The 24,366-nt window shown below is 39.7% G+C and overlaps 1 protein-coding gene across 1 annotated transcript in view; it reads right to left on the bottom strand.

The window, feature by feature from the left end:
- Window positions 1–24,366, bottom strand: part of MRC1 (mannose receptor C-type 1) — a 98,691-nt gene that overhangs the window by 5,158 nt on the left and 69,167 nt on the right. Inside the window, exons 17-26 of the mRNA XM_015077833.3 lie at window positions 23,906–24,069; window positions 22,189–22,256; window positions 20,423–20,523; window positions 19,360–19,502; window positions 18,865–18,979; window positions 14,820–14,986; window positions 11,843–11,945; window positions 7,801–8,033; window positions 5,222–5,387; window positions 4,099–4,248 (exon numbers count right to left, since the gene is read on the bottom strand). Of these exons, the coding sequence (XP_014933319.1) occupies window positions 4,099–4,248; window positions 5,222–5,387; window positions 7,801–8,033; window positions 11,843–11,945; window positions 14,820–14,986; window positions 18,865–18,979; window positions 19,360–19,502; window positions 20,423–20,523; window positions 22,189–22,256; window positions 23,906–24,069 (1,410 nt within the window). The remainder of the gene's footprint in view (window positions 1–4,098; window positions 4,249–5,221; window positions 5,388–7,800; window positions 8,034–11,842; window positions 11,946–14,819; window positions 14,987–18,864; window positions 18,980–19,359; window positions 19,503–20,422; window positions 20,524–22,188; window positions 22,257–23,905; window positions 24,070–24,366) is intronic.

Raw genomic sequence — 24,366 nt, 5'->3', positions numbered from 1 at the left:
GCTGTGAAATATTCCACTGTGTGTGTATGTGTGTGTGTGTGTACCACATCCTCCTTATCCACTCACCTACTGAACACTTCCACATCTTGATTATTATAAATAATGCTGCAAACAACATAAGGGTGCATATATATTTTTGAGGTAGTGTTTTTGTTTTCCCTGGGTAAATACCCAATAGTGGAATTCTTGGCTGATATGGCACTTTTATTTTTAATTTTTTAAGGAATTTCCATACTGTTTTCCATAGTGGCTGTAGCTATTTGCATTCCCACCAACAGCACGTGCGGGTTCCTTTTCCTCTACATCTTTGCCAACACTTGTTATTTCTTTTCTTTTTGATTTTGGTCATTCTGACAGGTTTTGGCCATTCGCCATGTCATTATGGTTTTGATTTTTATTTCCACAATGATGAGTGACGTTGAGCATCTTTTCATGTGTTGCTGGCCATCTGCATGTCTTCTTTGGAAAAGATGTCTATTCAGGTTTTCATAGAGTGTGTCTCAACAAGGTTATGGTTCAGGAGACATTATAGGCAGATAGACAGATGCATTAGAAGAGAAAATAAGTATGATATGTAACTGACATGTCAAACCGAAGGTTTGTTTTAGGTGAAACAACTAAAGGGGAACATGGAAAAATAGAATTCAAGCTGTAAGAAGCATAGGATTTCAAGTAGAAAGAATAGAAAATCATTCCAAGAAGAGAAGGAATAAGAGAAAAGACAGGGAGGGAAGCATAGTGCTTACTCAGGAACATGGCGCACAGGTACATGGACTCTCCCATGTTTGGTTTGTGGTGAAACGACTTAGACAAAGGATAGATGGATAGATAGATTTATCTACTGGGAGGAGCCTAGAGTGCTAATAGATGGCTCCGTTTGGCCGGACTAATCTGACCAACAGGTGAAAAAAAGACTTGGGTTGGGCCTCACTGCAGATGGCAAGAGATTGGTATTTAGGGTGGTGATAAAGAACACTTGGGTTTTTTTTCAGGCAGCAGAATGATGCAGTGCCCTAGAGGAGTATTGATCCTCTAGGTATGGGATTGTAGAAAGTAAAATGAGATAGGAAACTGATAGACTGGTTAGATTACTATGGCACCAACACCTTACACTACATTAGAGTTGACTCAGCGTCAGCATTAGAGTTTATAGTAAAATACTATAGCTTTCTAATAATAACCACTAATATATTTTAAGTACTCCATGCCAGACATTTTGCCTTGTGCTTTACCAGTATGATCTCCCTAAACTTTTACAACAACTGTATCAAATGAGCACTACCCCCTCTTTATAGATAAGGAACCAAATGTACAGAAGCTAAGTAATTTGTCAAGATCCCGAAGATAGGAGAGGGTAGGGTCATAGCATGATCCAGGCCTTCTGGATCTCAAAAACCTACACTTAGCCGTGTGCCTGCATCCCATGTTACTGGGTCCTGGATTATCCCCTTGATTAGTGTTTTTATTTCACAGTCACATATTCCATGGTTTCATATATTTCAGGGATGATAACCATTTCGAAATATTTAGGACATATTTTGGTAAGTGAAAGTCATTCATTTTATTTACAGGAAAATGCAGTCCTCTAAAATTGGAAACAAAGTTTCTCCATCTTCATTGCAATTTTAAAATTTCATTACTTATGTATTTATGTATGTATGTATTTATTTTTAAATACTTATTTATTTTTGAGAGAGAGAGAGAGAGAAAGTATCCACGGCAATCCTCTACAAAAGCAGTAAGAACACTGACAAATTTCGGAACCGTAAAGATTAATAAACAGCGTGTAACAATCCAGCGATACTTATCTTAAAAAATTCAGTTTTTGTGTTAAGAGTGAGCTTCATGATGTTTTAACTTGTTCTAATTTCACTGCATTACCCTCAGCTCTCTGTTCACCTTAAAAACGAACAGCTCCCAAATCACAGTGAAAACTAGCAGCCTAGAAACCACTAGAATAATCAGAATGGCGGTGGAGCTCTTGCGAAGTCCCACTTCAAAGAATTTCCGTTATTTTATCTCTCTGACAGTTCCCTGGAAAGTCTGACTTGCAAAGCTTTGGCTTTATTTGCCCCAATTCAGAGCTCTTCCAAATGTAAACGGTCTTGTCTCTGAAGGTGTTCATGCAATTATCTAACATCACAGGTGCCTGAGGCAGGGATAACAGTTGAAGAAAAAAGAATAACAAAACAGCAGCAACAACAACAACAACAACAAAAGCTTAAAAGGAAAAACGGGAATAAGATGTCCATAGTGAGCTCCAAAAAGCTTTGATCCATTCTTGAAACTCTAGAAGGCCACAGATGTGCACAAACTCTAGATGTGCACAGATGTGCACATGTGCATATTTACAAAAAATCTGAGAGATTTCTAAGCTCTCACTCTGGCTAACCTTGAGGATCTGCAAGAAGGAAGTGAGCACTAAGGCAGAGTTGTTGGGGGGTTTTTGTTTGTTTCAGAGACAGAGTGTGCTGAGTTGGGGAGAGGGGTGGAGGGAGAGAAAATCCTTAGCAGGTTTCATGCTGAGTGACACAGGAGTCCATCCCACGACCCTGGGATCATGACTCAAGCCAAAATCAAGAGTCAGATGCTCAACCAAATAAGCCACCCAGGCGCCCCACTAAGGCAGAGTTGTCAACTATTGTATGAGTGTGGAAGCTGTCATTAGCTGACCCCCTGAACTAACTAAGCAGTAACTACCATGATGACACATGAAAAAGAATATAAACTTTACAAAAATAGTTAAGGAAAATCACTGAACAAGAAAAAAAAACCAGCAAAAACAACACACTCTGTGGAATGGAAAGAATCTTATTTCCAGAGTTGTACATCATATTTTTTAAAATGTCTAATTTTCAACAAAAAACATCACAGGAAATGCAAAAAAAAAAAAAAAAAAAACCAAGAAAGTATGGCCCATACGCAAGACAAGGAGTAAATACCAACTGTTCCTGAGAAAGTCACACCTTCAACTTACCAAAGACCAAATCATCTATGTTAAAGAACTAAAGGAAAACATGGCTAAAGTATGAAAAAAGAGTATGAGATATGTCTCACTAAGTAGAGGATATCGAGAGAGAGATACAAATTATTTCTTAAAATTCTGGAGTTGAAAATTATAATGATTGAAAGGAAAAATTCACTAGAGTAGCTTAACAGCAGATTTGATTAAGCAAAAGAAGTAACCACAAAAACACGAAAATAGGTAAGTTGAAATTATCGCATCTGAATAATGGAGGAAAGATAAGAAAAATTTACAGAGCCTCAGAGATTTGTGGGACGTCACCAATTAGATCAAAATATACATAATGGATGTCCAAGAAGGAAAAGAAAGAGAAATGGGCAAAAAGAATACTTGAAGGAATAATGGCCCCCAAAATTCTGAAATGTGATGAAAAACATTAATGTATGCATCTAGCAAGCTCCACATCTATCCGAGCTCCAAGTAAGATAACCGCAAGGAAATCCACATCCCCGAGAAACTGTCAAAAGATAGAGATTCTTAAAATCAGCAAGAGAGAAGTGACTCATCATGTACAAGAGATCCTCCCGAGAATTGACAGTGATTTCTCAACAGAAACCATGGAGGTCAGAAGGCAATGCATGACACTCTAGATAACTCAGAATGACAATCCTAACAATTCAGAATATTAGAGCAGGATGCCTGGGTAGCTCGGTCAGTTAAGTGTCTGATGCTTGATTTCAGCTCAGGTCACCATCTCCTGGTTGTGGGATCAAGCCCTACATTGGCCTCCATGCTAAGCTGTCTGCCCCTCCCCTCTCTTTCTCAAAATAAATAAATATACATTAAAAAAAAAAAAACTACAGAACAAAAGAATACTAGGGCAGAAAGTGAGAAAGACTTATTCAGCAAATGATTGTTTTTCTACTGTAATTCTTTAAAATTTTGAGGCTGTAATGTTATAAATTACATTGGGGAGGCATGATGTGGACCATCCTGTCACAACAGAAATTAACAAGAAGAATAAGCTGGTGTGTTTACATTCCACAGGATTTTAATGTACAGTGTTTTTAAGTACCATGGTAATCCGGACTAGGTGATTATGAGATTTTTCTTACAGTAAACGTGGCACCTACCCATTCGGAGACATTCCAGAGAAGCCTGGCCCCAGTTTCTTGTGTATGAAGATTCGATATAGTAGCAGTGACCATGGAAGGGAATCCATGCTGTGTGCTCAGACTCTGGGCACCTGCCAGGCAGTTGTGGAGGTTCGGTGGCAGGGATTTCTGTTAATAAAAAGACATTTAAAACAAAGCGAAGCATGAAGTTTCTCTACTATGTAGAATAAAAGATTAGCAGCTAAGGAAAATTTCATCACCCATCACCATTTTTTAAAAAAGTTCTAACGGTAATCATTTGGATCTGCCATTTTTGTTATTGGGTGTTCTTTTTAGTGATCTTTTTCTTTTCTTCATTTTAAATGTATTTCAGTAGACCCTACTCTGGTAGAATAGAAATCAATTGCCATCATCATGAAGAATGCAGATCTATAAATATTTACAAAGGTGTTAAGTTCCTAAAAAAAGTTACCAAAAAATAATTTGCAAAGGGAGTCCCCCTTCACTGTATTCTAGGAAAATTATCACCTTCATATCACTGACTCTCATTAATCGATATGTAGTCTGATAAAATTATATTGATACAGATGTGCTGTCGACATAAAAACCAGTCATAATTGCCTGACAAATCTGACATCACATAATCTCAAAAATAAAAATTCAAAAGTTTATAAAGTGCAAATAAACTCTAGCCATGAAGAAAATTTTCTGTCCCCATTACTTGGATCTATGTATATTTGCTTATTATCAAGTTAGTCTTCTGTTATGTGAAGGAAGATGTTTTATTATCTTGTTCTTTAAAGCTATTTTTTTAAGGTTTATTTCTTTACTTTGAGAGAGACAGACACAGCGAGAGTCAGGGAGGGGCACAAAGAGAGAGAGAGAGAGGGAGAGAGAATCCCAAGCAGGCTCCACACAGCCAGCACAGAGCCCAATGCGGGGCTTGAACCCATGAAGCCTTGGGATCATGACCTGAGCCACATCCAAGAGCCAATGCTTAGCCAACTGAGCCAGCCAGGTGCCCCTTATTATTTTATTAAGTTAACCAGGAGACGTTACTGTTTAATAATGTCAAAAGGCATGTGTATTCACTTATTGAGGAAATTTCAAATCCCTTGATTGTTTTTGTGTACTCAATTACCATCCGATCTTTTGCAGAGAAAATAAAAACTTTCATTGCAATATGCTGTCTTCCAGGAGCCATCGAGATCCATGTAAACACATGCTGATTTCAGTCTGGGCTCATCAGCAGCCCAGTTAGTGTACCTCATCCTCCATTTATCAGTCCAAGCGTACTCATTATTGGTCTGCAAAGACGAAAACAACAATTAACGTGCAGTCTTGCTTCATTTAGAAAACACCGAAAGAACCAAGTGAGGAGTAAAAGTGTATTTTAGACTGTGATTTGACAAACGATCTTCAACATTTGGGAATAAATCGTTCCTACCAACTGAAATTCAGTAAAGAGAGCCCTTTCTTTTAGAGGGACTCTTGGAGTTCCTCATAAATACATCCTTGAAAGCTAATTTGAAAAACACTGACTTAAAAACCTGTCTTATTCTATGAAACGTTTTATGTGCAGGTTTTCAGGGTGAAATACAAATTTTGTCTTCAGGACCAATAAAATATTTATTATATCAACACTAAAATGACAATAAAATTAAGTAATTTTCATTGAATTTGTAGACCTTGGAGAGAAACACTAATCTCTTCTAATTGCCTCATTGTTCAGCTGTTGAAAAAGCACACGTGACAAATGACTTAGGCAAGATCCGACAGATAACAGAGGAGCCTAGGTGCCACGCTTTCCAGGGAGATGGTCTTTCAACTATAACAAATACTTCTGGGTATTTTTTAAAAAGCAGATTGTTCTTTTCAACTTGCACACTTAACTTCTTACTGAATTTAGTGGAACAAAATTTATTAACCACATTAATTAATTAACCACATCAAATTATTTAACCACATCAAAAACAAATTAATTAACCACATCAAAAACAGTACTTATCAATAATATCCTTTGACCAGTCTAAAAGATTTGACAGGCAATGTCTAACAACAGATGATGTATAATATTAATGAAATAAATGAATTCTGAAACCGAACCATGGGTCCCATTTTAACTGCATTATTTAATTTCCCAAGCCAATTACCAAAGATTTAACGACAAAATCAAAACCATGTATTACCTCAAGTTGGAATTTTGTAGTATTCTACCACATTTAATCAAATAATGCTTACGTTGTCCTTAATTCTATAGATGTAAGGAAGATAATAGTACTGTTTTCGTTATAAATGTCGGTATAGTGGAAAAGCTACTTAATCCTTCTAAAAATAATAAAACCTTATGTTAAACTCATGAAAGAATTGTGACCCTGTGCGTAAGAAGGGAATGAGTGAACTAACAAGCAAATTAATTACTAAAAAATAGAGTCAACACAGACATAAAAATGTCTTGCCTAAGTTTACTCACGGAAATCAGCATGGAACTACTTACTTTTAAGTATTCACTTCCCTACTTAGGAAATACTCTTCGCATGAAGTGTGTATTTTGATCTCTGTAGCACAGCATTAGGAAATCTACAAAATCTGACGCCAACCTACTTTCCAGTTTTATCTCTTTCCGTCCATTTCTCTCTTCCTGGTACTCCCTTCCTTATGTTCCACCATCCCAGGCCACATCAAAAAAGTCCGCTTTCTCAGAGAAACCTGCTTGGCCCTCTCCCCTGATTCGACTGATCCCTTTTCTCTCTTGCAGCACTTTTAGATACCTCTCTTTAACATTTCTGGCTTTGTCTCCTAGTAACGTGTTGACATTTCTATTTCTTCTACTAGGAAGTTTGCTGGTTGACTAGCTAAATGGATGAAGATAGACGGATCACAAGGGCGCCTGGGTGGCTCAGTCGGGTGAGCGTCCAACTTTGGCTCAGGTCATGATCTCATAGTTCGTGGGTTCGAGCTCTGCATCGGGCTCTGTGCTGATGGCTCAGAGCCTGGAGCCTGCTTCGGATTCTATGTCTCCCTCTCTCTCTCTGCCCCTCCCCCACTTGTGCTCTGTATCTCTCTCTCTCTCAAAAATAAACATCAAAAAAAAAAAAAAGACAGATGCATCAGAGGGCATCAGGGAAGACTCATTTTAGGAATATTTTAGCAACTCCATCACCACTCTTAGTTCTGTGTCCCCCACCCCAATTCTCTGCCACTGGCAACCTGCCTTTTTCTATTATGGAATAAAAGAAACGACTGCAGTGACGTTCTTCGCACAGGGACAGAAGCTTCACAACTTCAGGACTCACAACTCTAGAATGACTGGCCACAAAAAAAAAAAAATAAAAAGTATCCTCATTACCCAGGAACCATGCCCCTGATCGGCTTTCTTGATTCCCATGGTATAGCTGTAAGCATGACACTCTAGAGAGAAATAAGTTAATACATGAGAGTGTTGAGCTGCAGAATCTAATTTTAATATTCAAAAGCAGTGTGAAAGTTAATCTAAGTTATGTAAATTTAATTTGATCTCTGACATATATCACTAGCTTGCTAGATCCTTGAAGGCACTGGATCCTTGAAAGATGAGGGCTAGTTTATGTTAGTATCATTCACATTGCCCAGCACAGTGTCTTACATTTAATGAGTGCTCAGCAGAATGAACAGAAAGAGAATCCTGTTTCATCACAATTTATAAATCGTGTCGAGTTGCGCATGTTTCCAGCATCTTACCAAGTTACTGTTCAGGGCGATCCACACAGGTTCATTAACTTTTTGTATTTGCATAAATGCAAATGCATTACTATAGGGGTCCAGAATGCTAGCAATAAGGGAAGTGTGGAGCTTGCAATAATTTTCCGCCTCTTGCCACTGTAACTTTAATTTCATGAGTGAATAGTTACTTTCACCATATTTAATAAAGCCATCTGTTGGAATTGTTGTTGGAGAACCAGGCAAGGAAGAGTCTGGAAGAAAAATATTATCTTTCATTAGCATTATCAATAAGCATTACTTAGAGTGTCAATGATATACTATATCTATTACCATATCTCATTCCACTATAAAAACAATCAGAATAGCATAAATCCAAACCATCAGGTGTTAAAAATATTTCCTAAGCCATTTCACACCAAAAACCAAAGCTCTGATTTTTAATCAGTATGCCTGGTTAACTTAAATAATTTCCAAACTGCATCCAGATCATTAATATAGATATGTAATCAAGTTTCTAAATTAAAAAAAAAAGGCTCGTAAATTCAACGATATGTAGAATCTGAGCAGAAGAAATGACACAGTTTAATCCCATAAATTAAAGAGTATATATCGTCCTGTCATTACTAATTTTTACTTTACCATCTTGGTCAAATTTCAAGGTCATCAACAATCTTCCTTCCCCTCCTCCATCTGTCCCACCCTATCCATGAATTTGCATCTATGTGTGTCTATTTGGCTCCACCCGTTAGTAAGGCACCTTCAAGAGACTGATTTAAGTTCTGGCACGAAGCCAGATACTAGTCCCCGGTTCATTTAACCCCTATCACACCATCATGCTTTATCCCCACTGATGATTGCCTACGCCCTTCACCCAGGCACCCCCACGCCTTGACCAAACTGACTCAGTGGCTGGAGTTCTTCTAAGCCACAGTCACTCTGGCTTTCTGAAGCTTTTTCCTCAGTCTTCCAGCATGGATTTCTAAATGTTGTTGTTGTTTTTAATGTTTATTTATTTTTGAGAGAGAAGGAGAGAGCAGGAGAGAGGCAGAGAGAGAGGGAGACAGAGAATCCCAAGCAGGCTCTGAGCTGTAAGCACAGAGCCGGACAGAGGGCTCAACCCTATGAACCATGAGATAACGACCTGAGCCAAAATCGAGAGTCAGATGCTTAACTGACTGAGCCACCCAGGGGCCCTTCCCAGCATGGATTTCTAATTGCTGTTTTAGGCCAACCTATCCTTTGTGCCACTTACTGTATAGACTCCCCCAAAGAGCTTCTTTCTGTGTCCCTTAACAGATGCCCTAGAGTTAGAGGTTAGCAAATGTCAGCCTGTTGTCTGTTTCTGTAGCCCATGAGCTAAGAATGGCTTTTAAATGGTTGACAAATTAAAAAAAAAAAAAAAAGAATCGAAGAATAATATTTTGTGACATGTAAACATTATATGAAACTCAGATTTGTATCCACAAATAAAGTTTTATTGGAACACAGTTATGTTCATTTGTTTACATGTTGTCTATGATCGCCCAATATCACGGCAGAATGCTAGCAACAGAGAATGGATGTTTACAGCCTAAAATATTTACAATCTGTCTCTTTACAGAAAGCAAAAATTTGTCAACCCCTGGCCTAGGGTTCTAGATGTCCTTGCCTACCAATTTTGTCTTGGCTAAATCTCAGATGTGTTCCACTGTATACCAACCTAATCCACCATCTGTCTTGTCCCGTCGCTATACAAATGCCGAACGTTCTTTTGATTACGCCTGGTGTGGTGACAACTTTGTATCAGCAAGGGCAGTTTCCCCTTTCTTCTGCTGTTGCTGCCACCTTGTGTTGGTAAAAGAATATCCTTAAACCAAGCGACCCAGGCCAGCACCCTCCAATGGTACAGCCAGTAGAGACTGAACAATCTTACTGTTTCCCAACTTGGGGAGGTCTGGGTTTGTCTTTACAGCACCAGAAAATCGCAGGACCACTAAAAGTGGCAAATGAGGCTCGAGGGCAAGCTGAAAAAAAGTTTCGTGGCGGAATGTATGCACCTAGGAAACAGCTCATCTGTCCAACTTGCTTGTTTATGAAAACATTCATAAAACAATTATAAGGGAAAACTAAAATATTGAGAGGTTATTTTTAGGTGGTTGGATTGTGGGGAATTTTTTTCCCTTCTTTATGCCTTTCTGCATTTTCTAAATGTCAACAAAGAACAGGTGTTATGTGTTTTTTAAAACAGTGGGTTTTTGTTCATATATATGAATATACGTATGCATAAAAACATGAATGTATATGTGAATAGGATTATAAATATTTTCTATTTTTTTAATAAGTTTTTATTGGGGGCAAATAGTCTATCACTTATGCTTATAAGAAGAAGAAAAAGATTGTTAAAAAGCTTGTAAACCATCATTCACTCCTGGAAGGACAGTCCCTCCTTTCCTCGACACACAGACACAGATGGCATGTTTGGCATTTCTCGTAGCCCAAGATTCTGGTGCCATAAGGACACAGCGGAGAGAGAAAAGCTCCTGAATTAATGAACGCTTAGGATTCCCGCAGTACTTTCCAGTCATCTGAAAATATCTTAAGTGATTTTCACTCATTGCCATGAGCTGGTCTGAGTTCCCTGATCCCCCAGAAAGTGTGGAAAAATCCATCTGATGTAGGAGAACAAACACCTTCTAATTCAAACTCTAAGAATTGTTCTTAGGATGATAGCAGTCCACGCTATCCCCTCCCTCATCTCTAAACCACCTTTCATTGTTGGTCCTCTTTCTGTGGAGCTACATAATTGTATTCTTGTTTCACTGGAAACAGCCATAAAGTGCATACAACCATCATCCTGATTCTCAGTACATATGTACATTTTCTGTTTTATTTTCATTAAATGATAGTAGGGCTTCCTAGGATAAACAATGACACACAAAGCAGATATCTACATTTTTAGGGGCTCCTGGATGGCTCAGTTCGTAATGAATTAACTCTTGATCTTGGGGGTGTGAGTTGGAGCCCCACGTTCGGTGTAGACATTCCTTAAAAATTACAGCTTTAAAAAGAGAGAGATCTATGTTTCTTTTAAAGTTTCTTTTATTTATTTTGAGAATGAGAGAGAGCACGCACGAGAGAGTGAGCAAGCATGAGCAGCGGAGGGACGGAAAGAAAAAGAGAGAGAGAATCCCAAACAGACTGTGTGCTTTCAGTGCAGAGCCTGACATGGGGCTCGATCTCATGAACCATGAAATCATGACCTGAGCCAAGCCAAGAGTCAGACACTTAACCAAGTAAGCCACCCAGGCACCTCGAGATCTACATTTAAAAAAAAATTTTTTTAAACGTTTATTTATTTTTGAGATAGAGAGAGACAGAGCATGAACGGGGGAGGGTCAGAGAGAGAGGGAGACACAGAATCTGAAACAGGCTCCAGGCTCTGAGCCGTCAGCACAGAGCCTGACGCGGGGCTTGAACTCACGGACCGTGAGATCATGACCTGAGCCGAAGACAGAAGCTTAACCGACTGAGCCACCCAGGCGCCCCGAGATCTACATTTTTAAAGGCAGAGAATATAGAATCAAGGAGGCATATATGATATTCTATGTCAATGCTTCTCAAATTATGCAAGCACGACTGAGGTATTCTTACCGTGACATTTTTTAAAAGGTACAGGGAGGCAAATACCCTAAAGTTCTAACCAAGTTTGAAAAAGTTCCAGTTCCAAGTGTAATCTGCATAAAACTTTTCGGATGGATGAAGGGGCACACTCATGAATAGTTTATAGAAAACGTCACCCTTTTCATCTGTCACGGGCATCCATGGATTGAGGTGGGAAACAAACCTGTCAAGGTGCCATTCTTTAAATAAATTTTAAATAAATTTATTTATTTATTTATTTATTTATTTATTATAAATTTATTTATTCTTTAAATAAAATTTTATGTTTTTAGAGCAGTCTAGTGTTCACAGTAAAATTGAGAAGAGGTTCTCAATTTTAATATTTTCAAGGTTTAATATTTTATAAGAAATATTAAATAACCCCAGCTCTTGTGGGCAGGTGAGGTTTGGTAGAACTTACCAGGAAGTGTTTGGCATATGTAGCCCCGCCTACTGTCACACGTGTCATCCATCCATTTTCCTGCATCCCTTGATTTCCCACCAATAATAACAACACAGTCAGCCTGTACATTTATGGAGAAAGGGGGAAAAAAAGGAGTGTGAAGCAGTAATTGTTAAATCAATTCATTAATGAGCCAAAAAAATCCATTCATTCCTAACCTCCAAATTTAATCATCCTATTTTTTTATATATTTTTTGATGTTTCATTATTTATTTTGGGGGGGGAGGGGCAGAGAGAGGGGAGACACAGAATCCGAAGCAGCTCCAGGCTCTGAGCCATTAGCACAGAGCCCGATGCGGGGCTCGAACCCACAAGCCGTGAGATCATGACCTGAGCTGAAGTCAGACGCTTAACCAACTGAGCCACCCAGGTGCCCCTTCATCACCCTATTTCATTTACAGTATGTTCAACTGCTCCTTACTTTCCATGCAACTGCTCGCACTTTCCACGTGGATCTCTCACAGTGAACTCTTGCTATTTTTAATTAACAACCCGGTAGATTTGGGTAATTTTAGAGACAGGTCTGAGAAATTTTGCTATCAGAAATTCTATTAATCTCTATCAAAATTTAGCAACCAAATGTTAGGAGAATACAATATCTTCTCCACATAAATTCCCCTGATTCAACCCCCAGAATAGGTGTCCTGCTGTTAAAGGGAAATAAGTATAATCTACATTTTTCATTGCTAATTTAATTTATAAAAGCATCATTATGGATTCAGAACAAATTGCTGGGGTAGAGCTAGAAAGTTTCACATCTTATTTGCGATCTTACAGGGAAGTACGCCAGGCTGGAAAGAGTTCTCTATTCTGTGTTGTGGATATGTTTGCACTATCTAGCTTCCATAGGATGGTCTATGAGCCAAAGCAAGTCATAAAGTCATGAAATCTGCACCTGCCAAAGTTTTCATCTCATGTCAGATGAAGATTTTGACTTATCACATGTTGGGCTTCTTGAATCTGTCAGTTCGAATAATGAGCTTCAACTCCCAGGAACTCCCCGTCCGACACGTAGATGGGCCATCATTATCATTATCATCCCTATCTTCCTCCTTAGCTCTTCTTATCTTGTTACCCTGGCTTACAGCCTGTGCTCTGCTCCAGAAAGCCTGGACACAGCAAGCATGTTTCCGCCACAAAATGCGCACGAAGAGTTCTCTCCCACCCTCTCGATCACACTGTATTTAATCCTCTCAAGTTCCTGAAATTTTAACAACACAGTCTGTGTGTTTTGATTCCATTTCCGTGCAATCGACTTTATATTTTGCGCTCAGAAAACGTCTAGAAACAAATTCGACGAAAGATGAACAGTGTTTTTTCCTGGGTGGTGAGATTACAAATTTTGTTTTTGTTGTTTCTGCTTGTCTTTAGGTTCCCAAGACAAAAAAAGAAACTTGGGCTGTAATGATTTGTGTGTGTGTGTGCTTTACACAAAATTCACCTCTCATCCAGAAATTGTTCCCAGCAAATCCCCTATGACTCCATTCTGCTTCATCTTCTTCAGTAAGTTTTTAGCCCTCATGTATGTAAATGAAGATTCAAGGAATTTCTCCACAGAAAACCACTAGGTACCCTACACAGAGCTACCAAATTAATAATCACAAACACGCCATTTTGATCAGATCATTTTTCTCCTCTAACCTTTTCTTGCTGCCTGTCTGACAAAGCCAAACTCACTCCTGGGGCATTTAAATTTCTCTAAATTCTGCTTTCAACATTTCAAAGTTTTCTCCTACTTTTTTTCTGTATAAAAGCCCTGCTCTACCAGAGCTATTTACTCCTGCCCAAACCCACGTGGTGCCTTTTTCTTGAAGAGTTAACTTGCTTCACTCACTTAGCATGGCCTTCCCCAACCCTCACCTAACTTCTGGATCATTGTCTCAAACCTCTTAAGGAAAAGAGCCCTCACTGATTCTTTCTCATGCTCCTTCTCTGCATCAAATGAAAGTCTCCTTATGTAAGTGTTTACTGATTAGATCACTCCGTCCCATAGTAAGTTCTTTCCTGCTAACTACACAGGGCTTTATAAGGGATCCTGACATTATACACTTGCATTCCTTACTATCTTCTTTCCCATATAAGACTTGCGGTCTAAGGGGCACCTGGGTGGCTCAGTCGGTTAAGCATCTGACTTCGGCTCAGGTCATGATCTCACGGTTCGTAGGTTGGAGCCCCGCGTCCAGCTCTGTGCTGACAGCTCAGAGCCTGGAGCCTGCTTCGGATTCTGTGTCTCCCGCGCTTTCTGCCCCTCCCCCACTCACGATCTGTCTCTGTCCCTCAAAAATGAAATGTTAAAACAAATTAAAAAAAAAAAAAGACTTGAGGTCTAACATAAGTGTAAGCTTCTTTAAGGTAAGAACACAGTCTTTTGCTCATGTTTTTCTCAATGCCTAGTGTGCTGTTTAATATTGACCAGTTGACTATTCAGTGATACAAGATTAAAAGCACTAAAATAAAGAAACAATCATCTGTCTCTCAGGTTAACGTACAAGAGCGCCTAGGGCACTGTTTGGCACATAGCAAGCAGTCTACAAATGGCAGCTCAGTCATGATAATGATGAGGATGGGATCTTTAGTCGTAGTAGGTACTGGGCATAAACCCTCAACACTACAAGCATCAAGAATTTACAAGCAGCTGGTACAAATAAAGTTGATAACTCTGGGCTCAAGTGCACATCATGACTACGACAGAGACCCAGATTGGAGCCGGCTTGGCCATCCCTTGGGATCCCCACCAGCTGCCCCACGAGCTGAAGAGTTCTGAATTCAATTTATACTCCTTCTCTCAAGGCTGGCTCAGTCTGAAACACTTAAAAACTGTTAAGAATGAACCAGATCAGGGAGAACTCTGGTAGATTTTTCAAAGAAGACTCATCACTAATATGATGAAGCAGGCTGACAGTATACGGAGAGGTGACCTGAAACGGATATTTACATCTTCGTAGGACAGACTGCTCCTTCTCCCACCAGGGTAACCTTTCCCCCAGTTTGTATAATGAACTCCTCGACCATCCGTCCACAGGAACGTGTGCTCTGAATTCACATCATTCAGCCCAGTCCAGGCATTAAACTTGGAGTCCTTCATGTGATAGGTGAGAAATGCTGAAAGAAAAGTTGCACAAGATACTTTTAAAACCTGGGGGGAAAATACTCCACATACGGAAAGTATTCAAAATACAGAATTTTAAAATACTGAATCCATGATTAACATCTTCATTGTTTAAAAGTACTTACCATGAAAACAAACACAGTCTAACCTTAAAATCACTTTATCATTTCAGTTTTGTACTTTGGCAAGTTTTGCGTCATACGGGTCTAGGTTCTTCTCCGGGCCAGGGCAGGTAGCTGTCCGGGCTGTGCCCTGCCCAATGGCAGTGAGGAAAGGGTGGCTCAAGCCCATCCCATGCACGGCTCTCCGTTCCATACACCCCGATCTGGGGGTGACTGCCTGCCTTCTGCAGGAAGAGGTGTTGTTTCTAATTCATACACAGCCATCTTATGAGTTATCGGGTGTCGTGATTTTTTTAAATAAGATGATCTAATTATAATAACTAGGGGGCAAAGAGAGCTCTTAATCCAGAAAATTTCTGAAAATGAAAACTACTTGTCAAAACGAGAAGCGTGAGGCTGTCAAATTCTCGCTACTTTGGGTTTCCGAGCCCAAAGAACTACCCAATTGAAACTCCTTCTGGGCAGCAACTGCTAGGGGTCAGGGGCCATCCGCTAAGTGTGCTTGGACCCAGGGGGGTAACTGGATGCTAAGCACTCACGTCATTAGGAGAGAAGATCCAGAACAATTCAGAGAACGAAGAACAAATGTGGCCTTTTGCTTCTTTGCCAATTCTGTGGCAGTGAGAGAGGATGGGGGCAAATATTCAGAAGCTGGAAAAGGCTGAAAGGCACAGGTGCCCCAACCCCTGTCCACTTGCCCTTCCTCACGCCTCCCACACCGCGCGGCCACCTTCCACAGCAAGCAACCTCCCAGCCAGGAATCGTGGTTGCCCAGGTGGATGAACACCGACTCTCCAGAACAATTTCCACACCCTTACGCTTGAACACGACTCCTGAATGCAAAGAGGATACTGACTGACTGTGCACTGGGGTTTTACTAAAAAATGCAAAATAGAGAGAAGCCCAAAGAGACACAACGATCTGTTTATTCATGAACAAGTAATTCCATGGAAGGGCTACTACTCCATGGTTATTCTGCAGAGTAGCAGAGGCAGTGAATACTCAGCTCAGAGATTTTTGCTTATTTCTCAACTAAAGGTAAAAAAAAAAAAATTTTTTTTTCTTCCAACATTTTTCAGAGAGAGAAGAGAGCATGGCAAGGTATTTACTTTGGTTTTATTTTATTTCCTAAACAAGATCATAACCTTTCCCAACCACAACTTGAAATAATGTGGAAAAGAACTAACTACCTGCCAGTGTTTTAGTCCTGACTTCTTTTTCTGCCAACAACCACAAATAAGAATTCAACAACGTGTGCTTGCTTTGCCAGGAATAATGTTATTTTATCTGAAAATTGTTTCCTTCTGCACGTCTCTATTACCCAGGTTCTAATTCTGTTATGCCAGGAATCAGCACTTTGTGGTTAAGAGAAGAAGTCAATTATTGTGTTTCTCCACCGGGTAGCTAAGCCCAAAATGTGGTAGGCCAGTTAGAGAAATATGAATATTATATTCTTAAATTTTTTTTATTGTGTGCTATGGTTTGACCCTTTTCTTTCCGTGTCTGGAAAGTTGCTGCACTTGACAAAGGTTCTCAGCGAAACCCTGGTTGATTTATCATATAATATGATAATATGTTCCAAGAGAGCACACGGCAGCCTTTATGGAATAAAGTAAACATTTGAGAGAGTGCCATTTGGGTTCCTGTGTCTTTCTTCTTTCTTATATTTTCTGAGATGTACCATGATTTTGGAAGTCAAAGGATTTCAGAACCAAGAGGGAACTTAGAAATTATCTAGTGCCTCATCTCCCCCTTAACAACCCACATAAATTCATTCATACAAACATTTATGAAACATCTTTCATGCTATGTACCAATCAATATGTAGACTATATGCTAGAGTCTATAGCATCCAAATAAGAACTTTCCAATGTAAGCATTTTCACAGTCCTTTAGAGAATTCGCAAAGCAGCCCATTTAATTAGTTCCTTTTTTTTTTTTAATGTTCATTTATTTTTGAGAGACAGAGCAAGCAGGGGAGGGACAGAGGATCCAAAGCAGTGTGGCCAATGTGGGGCTCGAACCCACGAACCTTGAGATCATGACCCAAGCCGAAGTCTGACACTCAACCAACTAGGCCACCCAGACGCCCCTAATCCGTTCTAATTCTTAGAATGGCCTCCCAATTTTGAGCCTAGGCCTATTTCTTTATAATTGCCATTCATTGGTATTAAATCTTCCTTCCAGAACCACACGGGTCCATATCCTGTCTTTTTCAGGCTGTGAAAGATGAAGGTCTTTCAAACATGCCTCACTTGCTGCCTGCGGTGGCTTCCAAATCCTCCAGCAATTTGGTTTCTTCATCTGGCTGGCCTGTCAGTGGCCAGCATCCTCCTTAAAGTGGTGGCTCACTTATTTAACTTAGTATCTATTTCAGGTAAGGTGGCCATGAAGAGACCATGCGAAAGTAGTCAAGCGTCTTTCTCTTGTCAACAGTATAATAAGTTTTAACAATCCGTTCAATGGATATGACGCGTTTTTCCCTTCATTGTTCTTCAAAGCAGTTGTTCACCCTTATGTTTTATTAAAATTTTTTTCTCAATTTGTTCAAAGTTCATATCTAAAAATTAGTTTTAGTGCATTTTAAAATGTTTTTTATTGATGTTTATTTACTTATTTATTTGTTAAAAAAATTTTTTTAAGGTTTATTCATTTTTCAGAGACAGAGAGACAGAGCGTGAGCAGGGGAGGAGCAGAGAGAGAGAGAGAGACAGAATCTGAATTCAGACAGGCCTGGAGCCTGCTTCAGACTCTGTGTCTCCCTCTCTCTGCCCCTCCCCTGCCCGCACTCTGTCTCTCTCTGTCTCAAAAATAAATACACGTTGGGGAGCCTGGGTGGCTCAGTCGGTTAGGCATCCTACTTCAGCTCAGGTCATGATCTCACTGTCTGTGGGTTCAGGCCCCACATCGGGCTCTGTGCTGACAGCTCAGAGCCTGGAGCCTGTTTTGGATTCTGTCTCCCTCTCTCTCTGCTCCTCCTCTGCTCACGCTCTCTCTGTCTCTGAAAAATGAATAAACCTTAAAAAAATTTTTTTTAATAAATAAGTAAATAAACATCAATAGAAAAACATTATAATTTCCATTTACTGCTCTAGGGGTAGTTCTAGGAGTGAAAGTAGAGAGTAGTTCTAGGAGTGAACTTTCTAGGAGTTAATTTTAACAATTTTCCATTTCACTCTTAGAACTACTCTCTACTTTGGCTCTTTGGGGAACAAACTGGCTTGGTGGAAAAAGAATAGCGTCTAAGTGGGAATAGCCAGTTTGACTCCCAACCCTCCTGCTTACCAGCAGACTGCCTGAACACAAATCACAAATGGGCTGATGATAACCTACTTCACAGAGTTGCCATTAACAATGAAAAGGGACTTTTTTTGTTTTTAATTTGAGAGAGAGAGAGAGCATGCATGAGAGCAGGGGAGAGGGGCCGAGGAAGAGAGAAAGAAAGGGAATCTTAAGCAGGCTCCATGGTTAGTGTGCAGCCTGATCCGGGTCTCAACCCCACAACCCTGGGATCACGACCTGAGCTAAAATCAAGAGTCAGAGGCTCAACTGACTGAGCCACCCAGGTGCCCCAAAAGGGACTTTCTATGTTAAATGCCCAGCAGGCTCCCTACAACTGAAAAATAGTTCTCCATATGTGTTTGGGTTTTCTCCCCTGCCTCGTCAAAAACCAAAATATGATTTACTATCATCAGCGGGAAAATGTTACATATTGAAGCGCATCACTGATTGTACAATGGTCTGCATACCTTGTTCTTTGTCATTGCGGATCGATACCAGATTGCCCCCAAATCCTATGCAAGCTTTTCGTGCCTCTTGCCAATTTTTTCTTTCTTCTTCAACAAATCCAAAGATTTTGAAACACTTGGAGGGAAGAAAAAAATAGGGACTAAGTCAAGATAATAGTGTTTGCCCTAAAGAAATTTAAATTATTCATGCAGATCGATGCTAAATATACATTTTCTCATCACCCAACAGAGATCCAGAAGGTTAAGTTAGTTTCATCACCCACGGACTTCCTTTGCAAAGTGTGTTTTCTTCCTTGTAACAAAGGGCACATCTATCTGGATCCTTCAAGCATACTCTCAATTTCCACAGGGAATTTGACACAGGAACCTTCATCTATTCTTGCCTAAAATTTTCTCCAGGGACTAGGTAAGCGGAAGTTAACTTTCAGCTGAAAAGTTTGCACTGTCACTCTCCACATCGATGGACGCCAAGACTACCGCTAATGGTTTTCGTACCTTGTTATTGTAAAAATTCCAGCCTTCCTTACAACCTCCTGGGACTGCAGGCACGGTAGGAATGACCGTGGCATTGATGCTGCTGTTGTGACGCTGGCAGATGAAGGCATTTGGATAACCACAATTAATGTCATTCCAAAACCCTGGCAGAGGACAAAACAGCTAAATTAGATTTACATATTTGCATTTAAAAACACTCTTTTTTAAATAAAATGCCTTATGTTTTGTAAGCATTCTCAGAAATGGCTTAGATTACAACACCATTTTTACACAAGTAACTAGAAAGATCTATGCCGTACCCTTTTGTTCTTTCACTTAAACTAACAATAGTTCAGCTTTATTTTATTTTATTTTGTTGTTTTATTTTAGAGAGAGAGAGCACAAGCGGGAGAGAGGGGCAGAGGGAGAAAGAGAGACAAAGAATCTTAAGCAGGCTACCCGCTCAGCATGGAGCCTGATGTGGGGCTTGATCCCACAACCCTGGGATCATGACCTGTGCCAAAATCAAGAGTCACACACTTAAATGACTGAGCCACTCAGGCGTCCTGATAATAGTTCAACTTTATGGAGAGCTTCCTAGGAGCCCAGAATAAACTTGATGTTGCAGATATATTACCTAAACAGCCATTAACAGCTAAAGATAATAATCTAATCGTATCTAAACTTATAGATACCAAGCATTTGTTTAGTGGTTTAGAAATATCATATCTTTAATTCTCTCAACAACACACAAGTTCTGGTCACTATTCTCATTTTACAGACAAAGATGTGGAGAGAGATAATGGAGACAGATAAACCCTCTGGATATTCTGCTCAAATCAAAACATAAAAAAAAAATGTTTCCTAAAATAAGTGACAAGATAGTGTTCTTTATTAGAGCACATGTGAAGCACACATTCTCCTCACCAACTAAGCCAACTAAGTTACGTCGCTGAGACTTAAAGTATTTCTTCTGCTTTTCTTGCCTGACGTAAGGGCACAACTTGCTACTCTTAGGCTAGGGATGTAGCAAAAGACACATCGCACCATGAGGCAGATTCAAGACGATGGTTATGTTGCCTACCTGAATTTGAATACATGGTCACACAATTTTCATCGTCGTTTGCAAAATTCGGTTCACCTGTGGCCCAAGACACATAATCCACTTTGCTTCCGTCCATCCAACTGAAAGAGAAAATTCAGGCCCTTAGCAATAATAATCCAAACATCGGGATAATTGGTTACAGCCTAGCGTGAGGGAACACCTGAGTCAGTGAAGATGCACAGAGCACAGGATTGGAAGCAAACAGAAGAGAGGATTCTAGAAAGACTAGCAGGAAAACTCTGAGGAGCCGGTGATTCCCGAGCCATTGTGCTCCTCTGCGGCAACCCAGGGCTTTGGACAGTCTGTCTTCTTTTCCCTCCCTGGAAGAAGCTACCGTTAGTCTTGAAGCGAGAGAGGAAATGGAGGTCCCAGTTGCTCTGGAAGTAGCCAGAAGCAAACATCTCTCGCAGTGCTGATTAGACAGGATTCCCACAAAAGAAAACCACCCATAGAGACGGAGCATTGAGACTTTCTCGTTAAGGCCCATTCTGTGATTTTTGTGTTTATTCTAGGTTTCTCCCAGGGTATGCAGGCCAATGCTTATTTTATACAGATTACAGAAATTCAGAGACTGTTAGCTGGGAAGAGAGCAAGAGATCATCGAATCCGACCCTCTCACTTTAGAGATGATTAAAACGGATGCTTGTCCAGGGGCACCTGGGTGGCTCAGTCGGTTAAGCGTCCGACTTCGGCTCAGGTCATGATCTCACGGTTTGTGAGTTCGAGCCCTGCATCGGGCTCTGTGCTGACAGCCTGGAGCCTGCTTCGGATTCTGTGTCTCCTTCTCTCTCTGCCCCTCCCCCACTTGTGCTCTGTCTATGTCTCTCAAAATATAAATAAATGTAAAAAAAATAAATAAATAAAACAAAAACGGGGGCTTGTCCAAAGAATCATCAAACATTTCTGATCTTTAAAATTAAGGAGTGTGAGTTTGGGTCTCTGTTTACTCAAAAATGGCAATAAGGGTCAAGCGGAACATATGTGGCTAACACGTCTGCACACGAGCCAGGAAGACATATCTGTTCTTCAAACTTAGGAGAACATGTGTATTCATGAACAAGGAAAGAAACCCCAAAAATGTGCTAATTTCCTCCTTCTCGTAGCTTTTCCTGGCCCCTGTATCTAATGGAAAACAGTACAGTCATTCCTTTGGAAGGAAAGCGTTTCATGCAGTTGAAAGGGTATTTCAAAGTAGGGCTGTTAAAGCAGTGAGTGGGGCGACTTAGAAGGGCGGTTTAATTCTGTGCACCGAGGATGGTCCAAGTGGGAATCGTAATTTTAACGGTAAAGTCAGTACTCATATACGCAGCACGTATCTCCTTAGCAGGTGACTTACTAACATGTGATGACATCCTAAAACAAAAATAGGCGGAGTTTTGCACGATTAAATCAGACTTTGAATTGTTTACTTGAGAATTATGATGTTTAAAATATTTAACTGGATTTTAAGAAATTCTTTTGCTTTCTTTTTAAGACGCTTTTTAGATTGAGAGCTCAGCAGGATTTTTTATATAGATATATATACATCTTAATTTTTTATTTTTTTTAATATATGAAATTTCTTGTCAAATTGGTTTCCATACAACACCCGGTGCTCATCCCAAAATATGCCCTCTTCAATGCCCATCACCTACTCAGCAGGATTTTTAAAAATGCGTTCAGCAAACCCGAAGTCTCAAAATAACTGTGAGATGTTTATCAGATCCTCCTCTGAAGCAAAGTTGTTTTCATTTTGATGTACTTACATAAACTTTTTATCCAAGCTGATCAATAAGCCAATAAAATATGCTGGTTGTGCATCATTCCTATTTACCTAAAAGATGGAAGTTGACATATAGTTCAATCCATACTTACATAATAAGAAAAATCTTAAACAAAACATACTTAGTAATGAGGCAGCCCATTTGGGTTGTTTTCTAAAGAGGGATTCATGCAGAAATTTTGTGGTATATTCAAAGTTACGTTTTTCATAGAAATAAAAAAAAAATATTGGGGCACTTGGCTGCCTCAGCCAGAAGAGCATGTGACTGACTCTTGATCTTGGGGTCCTGAGTTTGCACCCCAAATTGGGGGTAGGGATTACTTCAATAAACTTTTCTAGTTTTTTTTTACTTAAAAAATTTTTTTTAATGTTTATCTCTTTTTAAGAGACAGAGAGACAGAGCATGAGCAGGGGAGAGAGGGGCAGAGAAAGAGGGAGACACAGAATCCAAAGCAGGCTCCAGGCTCTGAGCTGTCAGCACAGAGCCCAGCATGGGGCTCGAACCCATGAACTGTGAGATCATGACACTAGTCAAAGTTGGACACCGAATGAACCACCCAGGCATACCTTAAATTAACTTTTTTAAAAAAAAAGAAAAAAGAAAGGGGCGCCTGGTGGCTCAGTCAGTTGAGCGTCCAACTTTGGCTCAGGTCATGATCTCGCAGTTCATGGGTTTGAGCCACACACCGGGCTCTGTGCTGACAGCTCAGAGCTTAGAGCCTGCTTCAGATTCTGTGTCCGCCCCCCCGTCTCTGCCCCACCCCTGCTTGTGCTTTGTGTCTCTCTGTCATTCAAACATGAATAAACATTAAAATTTTTTTAAAAAAAGAAAAAGAAAAATATGCATACTATATATGAACCTGAATTTATAAAGCAAATACCTTCAGTCATTCTCTGCAATAGCAAATGCCTATAGCAATTAGGTTGTTGGAGATATTCTTTAAAACAAAGTAACCATTTGGTATTTTGCATCTAAGGAAAGACTTTGTCCACGTATATATTTGTGCAATATTAGGAAATATCCTAAAAATTTCAAAGCAAAATATATCCACAAAGATAAAGATAGATCAGGCTACACTGGAATACCTTTGTAAGCAAATGATTTTTTATTCTTTCATTATATTCAACTTATTTTTTTCTGCTTTCCCTCTTACCTCCTTTCTGGCAAGCAACAAGGATGCCATGATGGTTTGTAAAGAGAAATATTAAGCCAATACCTTTGGAAAACAATAAACTATAGCTTTACTGTTATAATTTTGGAAGAACCAAGATTTTTATATGAATAATCAAGCTTTACGATTAACAACAATTTGGTCCAACTAAGATAGATTTGTAAATTAACAATCAGCCTAAACTAAACCAGAGGGTCCAGGATTGATACATAACAACTAGTTAAGAATTATAATCTCTGAAAATCCAGTTGGTGAACTCAAAGTCATCACATATGGGTCCTTACCAAGCTGAGACTAAAAACTGCTTCTGGATGCTATGATTCTGCATTGAATATCTAAGCAATGAGGTCATTCATTTCTGTTATGGTCACCACCCACCTCTCCTCTGGCATTCATGTCTTCCCCTGACCTTAGAAACTTGAAATTTAGCCCCTCATTTGAAATTGCACCACAGGGTACAATCCACAGGTAGTGGATATTATCTTTGCTTATCACATGTCACTGTTTCATTCTTAATCATATTCTTACATATTTCCATAGAAACTTCTTTTTACTTTCACTCTGAATAGAAACAAGATCACCGAAGTTCCTCCTGCAAAATGCTCGGGCGTTGTCCATGGTCTCCTTTTCTTTGCTAAAGTAATACTGGTAGTCTTTGTAGATAACCCACCCATCTTCGGTGACTGGCGGATCTGAAAAATGAATGGAAAAGGGTGATGAATTTTCCTGCGATAAATTCAAGAATCTGGTACGTGTGACGCACCAAAGTAAAAAGGGCAGAGTAGCTTTGTCAGAGGTATCAGCAAGTCTGAGAGCCCAGAATAAGCAGGATATTTATGCCCAACACAGACTGAATTACCTAAGGGCAGAGATCCACTCTGTACCAGATCTGGAACTCTATCTTCTCCATTAAGTCCTATGTATCATCATTGGGTAAAAGAACTCCCAGTGCTACTTTCATCAAAGGGATCACATAGCAAACACAACTT

This window comes from Acinonyx jubatus, chromosome B4, assembly GCF_027475565.1.
Source record: "Acinonyx jubatus isolate Ajub_Pintada_27869175 chromosome B4, VMU_Ajub_asm_v1.0, whole genome shotgun sequence".
NCBI classification, from domain to species: domain Eukaryota; kingdom Metazoa; phylum Chordata; class Mammalia; order Carnivora; family Felidae; genus Acinonyx; species Acinonyx jubatus.
This window is presented reverse-complemented; position numbering and strand designations above follow the sequence as displayed.